The 18621-nt window shown below is 38.3% G+C and overlaps 1 protein-coding gene across 4 annotated transcripts in view; it reads left to right on the top strand.

Moving 5' to 3' along the window:
* Positions 1-18621, top strand: part of PIK3R3 (phosphoinositide-3-kinase regulatory subunit 3) — a 106763-nt gene that overhangs the window by 53805 nt on the left and 34337 nt on the right. For all 4 annotated transcript variants that reach the window (XM_069589787.1, XM_069589778.1, XM_069589771.1 and 1 more), the window contains 2 exons: positions 10749-10857; positions 12954-13052. In XM_069589787.1, the coding sequence (XP_069445888.1) occupies positions 10775-10857; positions 12954-13052 (182 nt within the window). In that variant the 5' untranslated portion in view covers positions 10749-10774. The remainder of the gene's footprint in view (positions 1-10748; positions 10858-12953; positions 13053-18621) is intronic.

Below are 18621 nucleotides of genomic sequence, written 5' to 3'. Positions count from 1 at the left end.
GATGGGGATCTTTTTCATTCATTTTTTGGGATTCTTGGCACTTTCCTTTTGGAAATGTATGTCCTTCATTTCTAAGAATTTTTTTTTTCTTATTTTAAATGTTTCTGTTTTTTGGAACTTCTTTTAATTAGGTTTTGGGTCTTAGTTTAATTCTCTTGCCTTTTCTCCTATTTTTCATTACTTTCTCTTTCTGTTCTGCTTCTTGGGAGATTTTCTTAACTTTATTTGCTAGCTTGTCAATTAAAGTTTTTTTAAAAAAAACTTTTATAATTTTAGTATATCAGGGCTTTGTGCTTTAGTGTTACTTTGTTACAGATCTTGTTTGTATTTCATAGATGCAGTATTTCCTTTTGTATTTCTGATACGCTTTTTTGGTCTGTAGAAATTTTCTTCTTGAATTTTTGGTTTACGCTTAAGTTCCTTTTGTTTATTTATTTATTTATGGTCTTCTTTAATGTTGTTTACTTTCCTTATATGTCTCATAGTTTTTTATTTAAAAAAAAACCCTGAGGTAAATATGCATAATGTAAAATTTATTATTTTAACAGTTTTTAAGTGTGCAATTCTGTGGCATTAAGTTCTTTGACACTGTTGTGCAGCCATCACTGTCATCCATCTCCAGCACTTTTTCGTCTTATCTGACTGAAATTTTGAACCCATTGAACACTGACTCCCCATTCCCCCTCCCTATCAACCTGCTGCTGCTGCTGCTAAGTCACTTCAGTCATGTCCGACTCTGTGTGACCCCATAGACGGCAGCCCACCAGGCTGCCCCATCCCGGGATTCTCCAGGCAAGAACACTGGAGTGGGTTGCCATTTCCTTCTCCAATGCATGAAAGTGAAAAGTGAAAGGGAAATCGCCCAGTCATGTTTGACTCTTAGCGACTCCATGGACTGCAGCCTACCAGGCTCCTCCGTCCATGGGATTTTCCAGGCAAGAGTACTGGAGTGGGGTGCCATTGCCTTCTCCTCCCTATCAGCCTAGGCAAGCACTATTCTACTTTCTGTCTCTATGAATATGACAGGCACCACATATAAGAGGAATTATACAGTGTTTGTGCTTTTGTGACTGGCTTATTTCTTCAAGGTTCTTCATGTCTCCATGAAGACGTGTCTTCAAGATTTGTCCTTGTGTAGCATGTTAGATTTTTAAAGAGTTTGCGTTCTCTCTCTCTCTCTGTTTATTTTTTGGTTGTGCCATGCAGCATGTGGGATCTTAGTTCCTCTACCAGGGATTGAACTTGTGCAGTGGAAGTGTGGAGTCTTAACCACTGGTCCCCCAGGGAAGTGCCTAAAGATACTGAATAGCTGTATTGAAGCTCCATGTAAGTAGGAAGGACTTAGTAACTGGAGGCCTTCACTGAAAGGTGTTAAGATGATGAACATCTTTTTTTAAAGAGCATCTTATTTTATATATTTTTAAATTTTTATTTTATCTATATTATTTTTGGCTGCGCTGGATCTTGCTGCATGGAGGCTATTCTCTAGTTGTGGTGAGAATAGTTGTGGTTATTCTCTTACTGTGGTGGCTTCTCTTGTTCTGGAGCATGAGGCTCTAGCATGGGCTTCACAGCTGAGATCTTATCAGTTTCTCCAGAGAAAAATCTCCCTAACTGATACCTTGGGGTAGAAGCTCTGTGGCTCATTGTTTAGAGAACTGAAATGGGGAAGGGGTTTGGGAAATCTACCTACTTTGTAGACTTTTCGTTAACTTTGCTGTTTTCAGTAAAGGATTTATCTCTTGACCCAGTTGCACTTGGTGTTCCCTGAGTCCAGAGCCTCTGTAACTGTTTCTGTGAACTGATGAGTGACAGGTAGCCTTTGTGTAGGAGGAGGGAGAGGTAGCTGTCTGATGGCATGGGGGCTGAGGAGGAGAACTGGGGATCTTGCTGCTCTTTCTGTACACTTTCAGTCAGTTCTCCTATTTTTGGCCCCTTCCCTCAATTCTCCCTTTAGAGATACAGTGTGCCTCCAAGTCCTGGTCTTTACAGAGTACAGTGGTGTGATTCCTTTTTTATTGGATTTTCTCTCTTCAGGCTTAGGTTTCAGTTTTTTGCAATCTACCAAGTTTGGTTGCTCTTTGTGTGTTAAAAGTTTTGTTGCTATCATCTGATGTTGTTTCCTCTGATTGCTTTTGCTATTGAGTGCTTATACCTTTAAAATATGTATTTTATTGCCAATTTGGAATGATTAATAGAGGGACTGAAGAATCACATGTATTTAATCTACTGTGTTCTAGTTACTGTTCTATACTTGCCTAATTTTTTTTTTTAGCTCCGTAAAAACTTTTCAAAGAGAATCTGTAAACTCCTTATTTCTGAAAAGCTTGGACTAGCAGCATTGGCATTACCTGGGGACTTGCTAGAAATGCAGAATTCCAGGCCCCTAGCAATCAGTGTTCTATATTTTACAGCATCCCTGGGTGATTTATAAGCACATTAGAGTGTGAAAAGTACTGTTCTGATTCACTGTGCCTGCTACAATGCTTGATACATGTTAGGTGTCTTCTATCGGATAATCAGAAATTTACAAAAGACGCTATAGTTAGAAATACTGTTTTGGGATCAGCATATAGGTATTATTTATAGAAGCTATGGGAGTAGGTGAGAATATAGATTAAAAGAAGGTCAAGGAAATGTCAGTTGTATGGATGAAGGAAGAGAGGACTTTCTGGGAAAACTGAGCGAGAAAGAACAGAGGCCTTGAGTATACAAGATGTAGGAAAACGAGCAACTTTCCACAAGAATGGGCTGCAAGGTTAGAAGTGTCTTTAGGGAGTGCAAAACTTCAGAAATGGCTAAGAAGCGGGAAAAAACACTTTCTGGGAAGACATTCAAGTTACAGAATAGTTTAATTAGAATATGGGGAGAATAATCTAGGAGGATGCTCCAGAGGACATAATGGAATGATCAGCAGTGAGAAGATGGTGTAGTGATGAATTATCTTGAAGTTTATCCTTTTGAATTACAAAGTCCATAAGTATAAAGACTGTGTCTGTCTAGTTCATTGCCATATTCCCAGCTCTTAGAACATACGAGGTATTCACTAAATACTTGTTACATACATATGGAATGATGATAGATTGTGAAAATAGGCCAGCATTTCATTCCTTCTTATTGTGTTCTTTTAGCAACTTTATGTAGAAACAGCTTTGTAATCATTTCATTCTACTTATATTTCTGCAGATGGGAAAAAATACAAGGAGGCTGTGGGCAGCCCTCTGTAATAAAGGTGACATGTTCCTTATCTGTTTGTTGGTAGTAGAGCTACCACAGAACTGTCATCCATAAATAGCAGCTTCCCTGTGCTGCTGGTCAACTCAGTTCTGTATAGAGCGCCCCCAGAGAAGGAATACAGACAGCAGCCAGTCTTTGTGGTTCCTTTCAGTGATTTGGTTCTTGTTGGGCCCTGCTGGTCATGGCATTCAGTTCAGTGAGGACTTGGTTTGACAAGCCCAGTGTTTGAACTTTTCCCAGGAGAGAATCAGTTGTTCTTTTTGCTGGGTTTTAGTTGCTCTTACTGGGTTTCTATCGCACCTTACTTTCACTTTTATTACAGTATTTGCCTTGTTCTGCTGAGAATTATGGTCATGTGTTTCTAAGTGTCATTCCCTCTAGATTTCTTTTGAGTGTCTTGTCTTTGTACCTTTCATAGTAATAGCACAGTTCTTTTGTATAGCACAAGTTTAAACTATTAATCCTTATAAGTAGAAGAATTTTAAATTCTGTAAAATTATATTTCCAACTGTAGCTACTTTTATATGCCACATCCCTTTCAAAGAAGATAGGTATAAATAAGTAGCTACTTGGGAAAAAAGAATGGATTATAGCAAGCTCTCCCCATCTAGTCATTTTAGAAGTCTGATATTTGTTTTTTTAGATAATAGCTTTTTTGAAATGTGATTCACATACCATTCAGTTCATCCACTTAACAAGTATATAATTCAGTAGTGTTTAGTATATTCACAGAGTTGGGCAGCCATCACCACAAGCAATGGGAACGTTTTCATTACCTCTCAAAGAAACCTGCATACATTAGCTGCCATTCCCTCTCCCCCTTTAGTCCAACCCTACACAACCATATACTTTGTTGCTGTAGATTTTCATGTTCAGGACAATGGAATTATACAATATGTGGCTTTCATGATTGCTTTTTGTTTCGTTTAGTCTAATGTGTTCATGGTTCATCCATGTTACAACATGTTTTGATTCCTTCTTACTGCCTAATAATATTGTATATATATATTCACACACACATACATACTACATTTTATATATTCATTTACCTTTGATGGATATTTGGGTTATTTCCAGTTTTTGGCTATAATACAGCTTTGAACATTTGTATCCCGTTTTTTGTATGGTTTTATGTTTTCTTTCTTTTAAAATATAGAGCTAGGACCCAAATTTCTGGGTTATGTGGTGACTCTTCATTTAACCTTTTCAGGACCTGCCAGACTGTTTTCCAGCCAGTTGCATCATTTTACATGTCCATCAGCAGTGAACTGAGAGTTCCAATTTCTTTACATCCTCACCAACATTTGTTGTTATCTGTTTCTTTGATTATAATCATCCAAGTAGGTATGAGGTGGTATTTCATTGGTTTCATTTTCATTTCCCTGATGGTTAATACTGTTGAATATATTTTCATGTGCTTGTGGGCCATTTGTGTATCTTCTTAGGAGAGATGTCTGTTCAGATGCTTTGCCCATGTTTAATTTTAGTCATTTTTTGTTATTAAGTTGCAAGGGTTCTTTATGTGTTCTAGATACAATTTTTTATCAGATATATAATTTATGAAGATTTTCTCCCATTCTGTGGGTTGCCTTTTCACTTTCTTGATGGTGTCCCTTGAAGCACAGAATTTTAAATTTTGATGATATTCAGTTTTCTATTTTTTCTTGTTTGTGCTTTTGATGTCATACCTAAGAAACTATTGTCTAATCCAAGGTCATGAAGACTTAAGCTTATTTTCTTCTAAAAGTTTTATAGTTTTGGCTCTTAACATTTAGGTCTTTGATCCATTTTGAGTTAATTTTTAAATATGTACAGTATGAGAAAGGGGACCAACTACATTCTTATATTTGTGTTGTTCCCTTTTTCCTACAATATTATCTTTAACTTTTTTGTTAATTAAAAAGTTTTTGAGCAACCTAAAACTTAGAAAAAAGTTGAACGTATAGTAGAAATAACTTGGTTTCTAGAACCATTTAGAGTAGGCTGCCGACATGATAGTCCATCATGTCCATGTTTGTATTTCCCACAAATGAGAACTTTCTCCAACATAACCACAATGCAGCTATCAAAATCAGAAAATGAACAATGATGCATTATTACCGTCTCATCCTCAGATTCCATTCAGGTTTTTCCATTGTCCCAATAATGTCCTTTATAACAAAAAGATCCAGTCCAGACTCACACGCTGTGTTTAATTGACATGATTCTCTAGTTTTTCTCAATCTAGAACAGTCCCTCAGTCTTTCTTGAGTTTCCCGACCTTGATGTTTTTGAAGATTCCAAGCCAGTTATTTTGTAGAATGTCTTTCACGTGTGGTTGGTTTGTCTGATGTTTCCTTATGACTAGATTCAGTTTATGTATATTTGTTGTGTCCTTGGTGCATCCTGTTGGTGGCCCATGATCTCACCATTACTGTTGATAGTTACCTTGATTGCTTGAATAAGGTTTGTTTCCCTAGTTTCTCCACTATTGTATTAGTCTTTTTACTTTCCTGATTAATAAGTATTTGTGGGAAGGCCTTCAAAATTATATAAAGCTTCTGCGTTAATCTTTCTGTTTTTTCATTTATTTGTTTACATCTGTGTGGACACATGGATTCCTGTTTTGTTTACTGGTTCATATTCCCTTACTATTGTTGTTTGTATTGATGCTCCAGTCATTCCAGATTGGGTAGTAGGAGCCCCTTCAAGCTGGCTACTTTGTTGTTTTGTCATGGCCCCTCATTCTTTGAATATTTGGTTACTTTTTGTCACAACATGATGTTCCCTGTTCATTTGGTACTTGGTTTACCCCACCCCAGCCGTTTCTCCACAGAGCCCTGGTTCCTTTTAGTAGAGAATGGCATTAGAAGCCAAGAACTGGGAGTTAGGTGTGCATATTAGGACTTTGCCGGTTCTAGGACCTCTTAGAGGAAAGAGCTAGGAAATAGTTGTATTTTCTGTAAGCATAGACATTTACATGCATCTGTCTGTCTGTCTGTTGATTTCCATGAGTTCACATCAGTAGCTGAAATTGCAGTCCAAAGCAGAGGGTTCATTCTTTTTTTCTACCTTTCTGTATTTGTAACTTCCTTTTTACACTATTAGTAGTTTTGCTTACTAATATTTGGCCCATTTCTCTGTATTTAGAACTGGACATGGAACAACAGACTGGTTCCAAATAGGAAAAGGAGTATGTCAAGGCTGTATATTGTCACCCTGCTTATTTAACTTATATGCAGAGTACATCATGAGAAATGCTGGGCTGGATGAAGCATAAGCTGGAATCAAGATTGCCAGGAGAAATATCAATAACCTCAGATATGCAGATAACACCATCCTATGGCAGAAAGCGAAGAAGAGCTAAAGAGCCTCCTGATGAAAGTGAAAGAGGAGAGTGAAAAAGTTGGCTTAAAGGTCAACATTCAGAAAATGAAGATCATGGCATCTGGTCCCATCACTTCTTGGGAAATAGATGGAGAAACAGTGTCAGACTTTATTTTTTTGGGCTCCAAAATCACTGCAGATGGTGATTGCAGCCATGAAATTAAAAGACACTTACTCCTTGGAAGGAAAGTTATGACCAACCTAGACAGAATATTAAAAAGCAGAGACATTACTTTGCCAACAAAGGTCCGTCTAGTCAAGGCTATGGTTTTTCCAGTAGTCATGTATGGATGTCAGAGTTGGACTGTGAAGAAAGCTGAGCACTGAAGAATTGATGCTTTTGAACTGTGGTGTTGGAGAAGACTCTGGAGAGTCCCTTGGACTGCAAGGAGATCCAACCAGTCCATTCTAAAGGAGATCAGTCCTGGGATTTCTTTGGAAGGACTGATGCTGAAGCTGAAACACCAATACTTTGGCCACCTCATGTGAAGAGTTGACTCACTGGAAAAGACTCTGATGCTGGGAGGGATTGGGGGCAGGAGGAGAAGGGGACGACAGAGGATGAGATGGCTGGATGGCATCACCAACTCGATGGATGAGAGTTTGAGTGAACTCCGGGAGTTGGTGATGGACAGGGAGGCCTGGCGTGCTGCGATTCATGGGGTTGCAGAGTTGGACACGACTGAGCGACTGAACTGAACTGACTCTGTATTTACCCAGTGTTGCGTAGCTGTTGCTGCATTCCCCCTGCTACCTCTCTTCCCCTGCCCAGTTAGGAACTCTTTTCCATCCTAATCTGGCTTTGGCTCCCTGTGTTGGGATGCCTGACTCCTAGGTCTGTGTCCTTATTGGCTTGGTCTCCAACACTCTGTGCCTCCAGGCCCTGCCCATTGCCCATCACTCAGCTGCAACACTCTGTGCCACGCTGCCCTTGTGAGGACTGCCTCCTCACCCTCCGGAGCTCCGAGGTCCTTGCTGTGCTGCTGCCCTCATGCGAGGACATAGTCCTCCCGCGCCTGCTTTGGGCTCTGACACCAGCTCTTGGCTGTCATGACCAGTCCCCTTCTTAATGGCTTTTGGACTGAATTGTTTGTGAAGGGGCTTCATGTTGTCTTTTGAGAGGGAAGTTTCTTGTACATCTGTTAGAATTCAAAGTTAGTATTTTATTTTATTTTATTTTTCTAATTTAGAACTATTTTATTTGAAGAGATTTTCTTCTGTAGTTCTAGTTGTAAACACAGAACAAATGCTGTTTGAGTGCTTCAGAGGCATCATTGTATTTAAATGAATCATGTGATATATTTACATCTTAAGCCACACCTGAAATCAAAGACTCAATACAATGTTTTTCCCAAAGAAAGTATCGGTCATAACAAAACATAACTACTCATTCTGTAGATTATCATTTTTCCTAACATGACCACTAAATGTGAAAATGTTGTGGAGATACCTAAAGAGCCGCTATATATATATATTTTTTAGAGAAAATGGCACCATAATGCAAAATACATTTTCCTTTTCTTTACTAGTAATAAACTGTGACATCCATTTGACAAAATACTGTCCAGCCCTAGCAAAGTTATTTCAGCATCATTTGCAAATCAAAATTGACCATTGTTTGTACTTACTCTGTATCCTGTAGGGAAAGGATAAAATAGTGTATCAAGTGCAGAAGTTAGCCTGTGTCAATTGGTGTGTATTTTACATTGTGTTAACACCAGAAATTGAAAAATAAGTACTCTTATGTGAATGAAACATATCCTTGATAATTATCACAAAGGCAAAATCAACTGACTTCCAGTCAGGACTAGTGTCTCACGTCCAGTTCAGTTTGGTTGCTCAGTTGTGTCCGACTCTTTGTGACCCCATGGACTACCAGGCCTCCCTGTCCATCGCCAACTCCCAGAGTTTACTCAAATTCGTGTCCGTTGAGTTGGTGATGCCATCCAACCATCTCATCCTCTGTTGTCTCCTTCTCCTCCCAACTTCAATCTTTCCCAGCATCAGGGTCTTTTCAAATGACTCAGTTCTTCACATCAGGTGGCCGAAGAATTGAAGTTTCAGCTTCCACGTCAGTCCTTCCAATGAATATTCAGGACTGATCTCCTTTAGGATGGACTGGTTGGATCTCCTTGCGGTCCAAGGGTCTCTCAAGAGTCTTCTCCAGCACCACAGTTCAAAAGGATCAGTTCTTCAGTGCTCAGCTTTATAGTCCAAATCTGACATCCATACGTGACTACTGGAAAAACCGTAGCTTGACTAGATGGACCTTTGTTGGCAAAGTAATGTCTCTGCTTTTTAATATACTGTCTAGGTTGGTCATAACTTTTCTTCCAAGGAGCAAGTGTCTTTTAATTTCATGGCTGCAGTCAACATCTGCAGTTATTTGGGAGCTCCCCAAAATAAAGTCTGTCACTGTTTCTACTGTTTCCCCATCTGTTTGCCATGAAGTGATGGGACCAGATGTGTGATCTTAGTTTTCTGAATGTTGAGCTTTAAGCCAAATTTTTCATTCTCCTCTTTGACTTTCATCAAGAGGCTCTTAGTTCTTCTTCACTTTCTGCCATAAGGGTGGTGTCATCTGCATATCTGAGGTTATTGATATTTCTCCCGGCAGTCTTGATTCCAGCTTGTGCCTCATCCAGCCCAGCATTTTTCATGATGTACTCTGCATAGGAGTTAAATAAGCCGGGTGATAATATACAGCCTTGATGTACTCCTTTCCCAATTTGGAACCAGTCAGTTGTTCCATGTCCAGTTTTAACTGTTGCTTCTTGACCTGCATACAGATTTCTCAAAAAGACAGGCCAGGTGATCTGATATTCTCATCTCTTGAAGAATTTTCCACAGTTTGTTGTGATCCACACAGTCAAAGGCTTTGGCATAGTCAATAAAGCAGAAGTAGATGTTTTTCTGGAACTCTCTTGCTTTTTCAATGTTCCAACGCATGTTGTCAATTTGATCTCTGGTTCCTCTGTCTTTTCTAAATCCAGCTTGAACATCTGGAAGTTCACAGTTCACACACTGTGGATTTATTTATTTTTATTTTAAAGACATAGGTATAAACACACCCTTGAATAGCTTGCTAAATACCTGCTTCCCTGGCCTTGCTGCTCCTTTTCCTGTTGACCAAGCTGCTGAGCCCTCAGCTACATAGGCTGTGGTGCCCAGCCAGTGTGTTTAAATAAAACACTGGAAATTGAAGTACAGAGAAGACTGTGGAAAGTAGTGAGAAAGAGCATACTGTGAAAAACAAAATCCATAGGATATGATGTTCAAACTTAGAGACGAGGTGGTTCATGATGATTATTGGGGACATAAAATAGGGGACAGATTGGCCAGGACTGAAGAAACAAGAGGGCCAGGGAGCCCCATTGTGCCTGACAAAGGTGGGCATCCTTCAGATGGAGAGTCTTAATTACATCCGTTACAGTGAACATCTTCACAATGCTGTGAGCTCTTCAAGGCCAGGTGCATGGCTTCCTTATGTCTGTATCCCCACTATTTAACACTTTCTTGCATATGGTAGATTTTTAATACATATATTTGGGAACCAGGAAACTGAGCTGAATCAGCTCACTACTTTCAAAGCCATTTTGGGTGATGTCTGTTCATGCGGTTCATTCACTCCTCTACCTAAGGCAAGGGTGACAGACTTCATCTCACTCTGATGAACTGATAATGGATACCTGGAAGCATTAATGATGCAGATTTTGAGGGGACTCCCCTGGCAGTCCAGTCGTTAAGATTCCATGTTTCCACTGCAGGGAGCATGGGTTTGATCAATGGCACAGGAGAAAGGAGTACCACTCATTCACAGTGCCACCTTGAAAGAAGGGTGGCACAGATGTTCTCTACTCCCCACCCTGGTCTAGAAGAAAGGCATCCAACAAGAAGTTAGTATTTTATAAGAAGGAAAAAAACACAGATAGCTTGAATATTTCATTTTTTCAGGCAATTATTGGTAGAGTTCTAAAAGGATTCTTTCATTGGCTAATGTTTAACCTGTAACATAAAATAATCTTTATTTTGATTTATAATTATCTGGAACCTTAATGTACATTGGTTAATGAACTGTATTTAAGGACATTAGAAAGCAAATAATAATTTACATTACAAAATAATAATATTAATTTCTCTTCTAGCTCTTCCACCAAAGCCACCTAAGCCAATGACTTCAGCCATTACAAATGGAATAAAGGACAGTTCTGTTTCTCTTCAGGATGCAGAATGGTACTGGGGGGATATTTCAAGGTAATTAGACTAAGTATTATAGTTGAATGGAGTTTAAAAAATAATTCTTGAGATTAGTAGTTAAAAAAAATATTTTTAATGCCCCACAAGTTGTCATTTAAAGATTAGCATTTAAAAAACTGTGTAGGAGAACCTTTTAAATTTTCTAAATGGTTTTCTTCCCACACATATAAAAAGACAAGCTAATCTTTAAATTGTAGGTATGGTTATTACTTTTAATACTGTATTGAGGATAGGGTTCTGAATAAGTGAAACTTATACATTTAGGATAGATGTATGTGTTTTGGGATAAAATATTTATCTATGCTTAATTTTCCTTATGTTTCTGTTTCTAAGGTAATGGTTCCTCAGCGTTTGCACACATAAAAATCAATGGAGTAGGGTTCAGGAATCTGCATTTATAACCTCCCCAGTTGATTTTTATGTCTCTTCACCTCCTTTTGAGAAACAGGACTCTAGGACAGATTTGCTTTTTGGGTAAAATGTGGTTTTGGAAATCTCAGAATGTAGAGAAAAAAAAAAGATACATCTATATTTTATAGATAAATACATATATATTTTTTAAATTCCAACATTGTATTTTCTTGTTTTTAAAAAGTTATATCCACTTTTGCCAAATCAGATTTCAAATTGCTTCTGCATTCCTCAATATGCTTGTCCTTCTCTTTCTCTTGTCTGTTCTTTCCCATTACCAAAGTAGCACTCATTTGTTTTTTATTCTGTATCATTTTAATCATCTAAAGATGTACAGCTCAGTGGCATCAAGTACATTCACATTATTGTTCATCCATCGCCACCCTCCATCTCTGCAAGTGTCATCTTCCCACAATGAAGCTCTGTACTCATTAAACACTAACTCACTTTTCCTTCTATTTTCCCCAGCACCTGCCTTCTCTTTCTGTGAATTTGACTTTTCTGGGTACCTCATATAAGTGGAATCATATAACATTTGTTATTTGTGTTTGACTTGTTTTACTTAGCACAATGTCTTCAAGATTAATCCATGTTGTAGCATGTGTCAGAATTTCCTTTTTAAGGCTGAATAATATTCTATTATATATACCTACAACATTTTAATTTATTCATTCTTATGGACATTTGGCTTTGATGAACACTTGGGTTATTTCTAGCTTTTGGCTATTGTGAATAATGCTGCTATGAACATTGATGTATAAATGTTCAAGATTCTGCTTTCAGTTCTTTGGGCATATACCCAGAAGTGGAATTTCTGGGTCATACAGTAATTCTGTATCTAATTTTTAAAAAAAGACTTAATATATTTGATATTAAACATAAAATTTAAATTTTAGCAACATACAAAAAAAGGATCTACTATATTTACATACTTCCCTGGTGGCTCAGAGGTTAAAGCGTCTGCCTGCAGTGTGGGAAACCCAGGTTTGATCCCTGGGTCAGGAAGATCCCCTGGAGAAGGAAATGGCAACCCACTCCAGTATTCTTGCCTGGAGAATCCCATGGACAGAGGAGCCTGGTGGGCTGCAGTCCATGGGGTCGCAAAGAGTTGGATGCAACTGAGCGACTTCACTTTCTTAATTTATATTTTAAGACCATGTGGTTCTGTAACTCAAGGTTCTTTGATGTCCTGGCATTTTCTTTGAGTCTTCTAGTGTTGTTTCTTAAAGTCCTAAACCATCTCTGCAGAAGAAATTTTTTGTCAGTATAAATTCAGATTGGAGAGTATTATTGAAAGATTGTGAACTGAGTAAATTATCCCCACTCTGATCTGACCCAGCTGCCACTGTTGGTTAAACTTAATCTTTCTAAACAGCTGCTGTTTTTTTCTGACACTCTACAAGTTCATACCTGCCTAAGGAAGCCCTAAAGGCTTAATGGAAACAGGTATTCCCTACAGACAGTTGGAACCTGGAAGAGTTTAAAAATCAAATACTCATCCTGGGATTGCATAACACTGAAAATCAAAACAAAAGCATATCTGGAGGAGGAACTAAATGACCTCTGACAGCCCCATGATTCTATAATCTTAGACCCCACCTCCCAATTAGTCTTAGTGATAATATGTGAAGAAAACAACCAACACTTAAAAATTTTTTTTTTCCTATAATTCCTTTCTTCAGGGAGGAGGTAAATGACAAATTACGGGACATGCCAGATGGTACCTTCTTGGTCAGAGATGCCTCAACCAAAATGCAGGGAGATTACACTTTGACCTTGCGGTGAGTATTTTTTAGCAGTTTGTCTAGTGTTCTACTAGCATGATTTATTTCTGGTATACAAAGATGCCTGCATTTTATTTAAATCTTTATATACAAATTTTTTCATGTTTTTATTTAATTTAGATACATAATTTTAGTTGTTTGGCTAACTATCTTTTTCCTACACATTTAAATATTTAATACTAAAAAGGCAACAATTTTTATTTTTATGTAGCAGTAAAACAAAAAGCTTTAAAATCCCTAAATATGATGAAGTAAGATGTATACTGTTGACCTTGAGTGAAGTAGAAGTCATGGGCACAGCCTAAAGTTATTGATGATATGCTGGGAATCCACCCCTCCAATAACTCTATTGTTTTCCTCAATCTAGACTTCAGAGAGTAAAACTCAACCTAATTTAGGTTGATGAGGATGGGTAGAGGATAAGACAATTTTCATGCCCTCCGTGTGGACATATTAGAATCTCATAAGGTGGATGTATCAGTCTTTATATTTACAAAGATGGCACATATAATTAAATAGATTAGGGAAACTGTATTAGATATTTCTACATTTAGTTTTAACATTTAACATAGCCTAAGAACAATAAAAGAAACTGCCTGCCCATACAGGAGATGTGGATTTGACCCCTAGGCTGGGAAAACCCCCTGGAGAAGGAAATAGCAACCCACTCCAGTATTCTTGCCTGGGAAATCCCATGGACAGAGCAGGCTAGCAGGCTACAGTCCCTGGGGTCACAAAAGAGTTGGAAACCACTTAGCGACTAAACAGCAACAAGGACAATAAAGTCTTGCATTCTGTTTTGTTTTTTAAAAAGGGACTGTCTAAAGAATAATGGCAACAATAACAACTTCCTTGTACTAAGCATTTTACATGCAGTATCTATATCAAAACAACCTTATGAGGTAGGTATTTTTAATACTATTAATATTTCCATTTTATAGATGAAGCAACTGAAGCTTAACTTGGTTAAGAAACTTGTCCTAAAGACACTTAGCTCGTAAGTGTCAGAGGACAGGTTCAAACTCAGACTTATTTGTCTTTTTGCCGCCTTTCCAGCCTAGCATCTTTAGGAAAAATAATCCCACATTTTATTCTATGAATTTGGGATTACTATGTATCAGCTTCTGGTAAAGAAATTAAGAAGTTAATGAAGCTAGGACTTCAGCTGTGCTGAGGAATAATCCGTGTTCTGCAGTGATTCATTCAACATAATTTTTCCCATTCCAGTCAGGCTTCTGTCTCTACTGCTGTTCACAGACTGCTGGACCAACGGCCACTTCTCTCTTCTTACCTTTCTGACCTCTTAGCAGCATTAGTCATAGACATGTCTTCTTAGAAACAGTTTATTGTCTTGGCTGTTCTGAGATCACACTCTCCTAATGTTCTTCCTAACTCATTTGAAATTATTCCAGGGCTCAGAACTGGGCTTCATTCTCTTCTCCCAAGAGTGAGTATTCATTCTCCCAAGGTGAGCTTGTCCTGTCCCATGGCTTTAAAGTACATCTTCATAGTGATGATTCATAACCCTTATCTTCTAGCTCTGACCTTCTGGACTCCAGATGCATATATCCAGTTGCCACTCAGATAGCTAGAGCACATACTAACTTTAATATAGTCAAAGCAGAATTCTTGATTTCTAATGTGGCTCCCCCTACCCAAACTGTTTCTCTTCTAGTGTCCCTTTTTTTTCAGAAGCAGAACCACCATCTCCATTACTACCACTATTTTGTGCTACTCGAGTCACAAAATCTTTTTTTTCCTCACATCCAATCTGTCATTAAACAAGCCCTGCCAACTCTACCTCCAAATCTATATCCATAATCTCTTCACACTTGTCTACTATCCAAATCGAAGCCACCATTTTCTTGCTTGATATTTCATAGTTAACCTCCTAACAGGTTTGGATATGCAGAAAGTTGGAGAGAGGTTGCAGGATTAGGTAGCAACAGAAACAAAGATATGGAGGTGAGAAACTGTAGAGTTCTGTTCTGTGAGATGCAATTCCATTTGGCTAGAGAGTAACATTTGAAGAGGGAAAAGTGGCAAGGGTTAGAAAGTTGGAAAGGGTCATGTTGAAGAGGGCCTTGAATTCTAAACTTAGGAATTTGTGTTGAATATTGTATGGAGGCAGGGGGAACCGTTTCATTTTTCAATGGAGCTGTTTTACAGTTAGACTGTGTTTGAATAGAAAAAACAAAGGATGGAGTTAGATGGCTGTTATGAATTGAGAGGGAATGATGTTCTAGAATTAGGTTTATTCTTTAATCATTTAATATTGTTAAGTGCCCACAGTGTTCCAGGAAAAGAAAACACTGGACAAGCCAAAAATGGTTTCTTGTCTATAGTGTTTATATTTGGGGGTTGGTAATAGTCAGGGAGAGGGAGACAAAAGAAACACATTTTAAAAAAATGAAATAGTTCCCTGGTGGTCCAGTGGTTAGGACTCTAGCATTCACTGTGGGGTTGGGAAATAAGATGCTGCAAGCCATGTGACACAGCCAAAAAAGAAAAGAAATACCAAGTCACTTTGTTGTACACCTGAAACTAACACAGTATTGTAAATCGGCTATAGTTCAATTAAAAAAAAATAAAAAGAAGTAATTTCACAGTATATGAAGGGCTATGTAGGAAATACATAATGTATACATAACAGTTTTGAGGAGAGCCTGTCTGAGGATATGACCTCTGAAAACTGAAGTATTAGAAAGAGCTGGCCAGAAAAGTGTTCCAAGGAGAGGGAACAGAAAATGCAAAGACACTGATTTTGGAAAGATCTTGTGAATCCAATAAATGCAGACACCGATGTTCCTGGCTTTCAGTGTGAATCAGAGTAGTAGGAGATGAAGTTGAAAGTGGGAAAGAGCCAGATGCAAAGAGCCTAATGAGCCATGGTAAGGAATTTGAACTTTATTTCTAAGTGCAAAAAAAATAAAAGGTTTTAAGCAGGGCAGTGACGTGATCAAAAGATTGAATACACGATTACCTAGGATTGTGGCTCTAGGAAAGGAGTTGAGAATCAAACTAAGAGGCAATGTTGAGCTGAGAGCTAAAGGGATTTGATAATAGAAAAGGTATGAGGTTAAGGAGGAGTTAAAAGTGACTGTGGTTTGAGCCTGCTGGGCTTAGAATGAATGTGCCATTTATAGAAATAGGAGAGTCAGGAGCAGTTGATTTTTAGCTTCAGAACTTCCAGGTAAAAATTTATCTAGAGTACAGCTAGAAATTTAGGTTTAATGCTTAGGGGAGAATATAGGGCCAGAAAAAGATTCAGGTACATATCTACATAGAATAATTAGAATTTTAAGGAAAGAGTTTATATAGAAAAAAAAGGGTAGAGGATTGACGGCAAATTTTTTTTAGGGAATAAACTGTGTAGCAGCAGGATGAGAAAGAGCGATTAAGAGGTTGAGAGAAAAGAGCAAGCCACAGAAGCCAGAGAAGCATGGAAGACTGAGAAGGAAGTGGGAGTAGAGGAAGGAAAGGGAACGTGGAAATTTCAGTCACTGCAAAGAATCTGAGCCTGGGACAGAGCGGGAGAGCAGAGTCCGAACTTGGTAAAAAGTCACTGGTGACCCTCAAATGAGAGAAAAGAGCATGAGATCAGACTGCTGATGATAGGCGAGAGGAAGTACAGCTTTTTCAATTCAGTTACCATTTAAAAAAATCAACAAATGGTATTTATAGTAGAAAATCTGGATAGTTAACAAATCTTTAGGAATCTGATATATGCCGGCATTGGACCAGGTGCTAGGATGTAAGAAGGAGTAGCTATGTTCTTCTGTTAAGAAGGGTACAGCATGGGAGAGACATAATTAAAAACCCACTATTCCTCAGTTCCTTCATGTCTTTACTTCCTTCTCTCTTTAAAGTTAACAGTCTAATATTAAAATAACCTTGTTGAGTATATCCTTGCTCCAGACTTGTGCCTCTCTCCCTTATAGTAGTCATCTAAATATTGATGTATTCCAACACTTCTTAAATTCAACTCTCCATCTGTTTTTTGCCTATACCCAGGCAGCTGAATGTGGAGAAAAATACATCATGCAGACTGTTGTGCAGCCACTAAGTCCTGTCCAACTCTTTATTGAGTGTGTGTGTGCTCAGTCATGTCCAACTCTTTGCGACCCTATGGACTGCAGCCCACCAGGCTCCTCTGTCCATGGAATTTTCCAGGCAAGAATACTGGAGTGGGTTGCCATTTCCTACTCCAGGGGTCCAACTCTTTACCACCCTATGAATGCCAGTCTCGTCTGTCCTCCGCTGTCTCCCAGAGTTTGCGAAAATTCATATCCATTGAGTTGGTGATGCTGTGTAACCATCTCATCCTCTGCTGCCCTCTTCTCCTTTTGTCTTCAGTCTTTCCCAGCATCAGGGTCTTTTCCAATGAGTTGGCTTGTGACTAACAATCTTAAATGGGCATTTAGTACTGCCCAGCTGAATTTACATTTTCACGATCCGTTTGCTCTCTTACTTTTCCTAGATGATAATTTCACATGTTCTTTTTTTCTCTTCAGATCAACAACCCACATCTTCTTTAGTTAAACCCTCTTTTAACTAAAGAAGTTGCTTCCTGTTTCTCTGAGGATATGGAAGCAGTTAGAAGAGATCCAATTCCATCATGCTCCTGTTGCTACAGCCATCAACATGAATGTGAATACTCTGCCTTTCTCCTGTTCCAGTGAGACTGTTCATTTCCTTGTCCAGGATCCCATTGTGGTTGAGATCCCATCCCATCCCTCTAACCTTCTCAAGTAATCACCCTAGGAATTACCTTGTTCTTCTTTTGGATCAACAGTTTTTGTCTCTACTGAGCCATTCGCATAAGTATATAAATTATATGCTTTACAATCTCTCACTTAAGAATAATAAATAAAGAAAATTCCTTTGACTCTTTTCAGCTGTTTCCCTATTTCTCTGCTTCCATTTACAGCAGTGTTCCTCAAGACAGTTGTCTGTAGGCATTTCTTCTTCCTCTTCTTTCATTCTCTTTAATCCATTCTGATTGGTCTTCCATGCTTACCATTCTATTGAAGCCATTTTGTCAAGACCCCTTAGTGATCTCTACTTTGCCAAACCCCCAAATCATTTACCCAGTTGATCATATACTCTTTGAAAAAATGTTTTTTTAAAAAACAGGTTTTTAAGATACTATTTACTTCAGTAATTGCTCAGTAATTCTCCTTTTACTTCATTAATTGCTCTATCTTGGTTTCCTTTCTCATCTCCCTGACCACTAAACATTGGTGTACCCCAGGACTTAGACCTCGGACCTTTTCTCTTATTCAGCTATGTTCATCTTCAAATAACATCTATAGGCTGACAACTCCTGATTTTATACATCTGGCCCAGAACTTGCTCCTGAACTTTAGATTCTTTACGTAGGCTGCAGGATCCTCTGCTCTTGGATATTCACTGGGCATTTCAAATGTTAACAAATCTAAAGTTAAAATGCTTTTTTCCTCTTTAAACATGTTCCTTTTATATATATCCTTCTTCTTTCTGATAAATGACAATTCCATTCTGACTGCTTAAGATAAAAACCATGAGATCATCTTTACTTTTGTCT

This window comes from Ovis canadensis, chromosome 1 (assembly GCF_042477335.2).
Source record: "Ovis canadensis isolate MfBH-ARS-UI-01 breed Bighorn chromosome 1, ARS-UI_OviCan_v2, whole genome shotgun sequence".
NCBI lineage: Eukaryota > Metazoa > Chordata > Mammalia > Artiodactyla > Bovidae > Ovis > Ovis canadensis.
The sequence above is the reverse complement of the archived record's forward strand: the minus strand, read 5'-3'. Positions and strand labels throughout refer to the sequence as shown.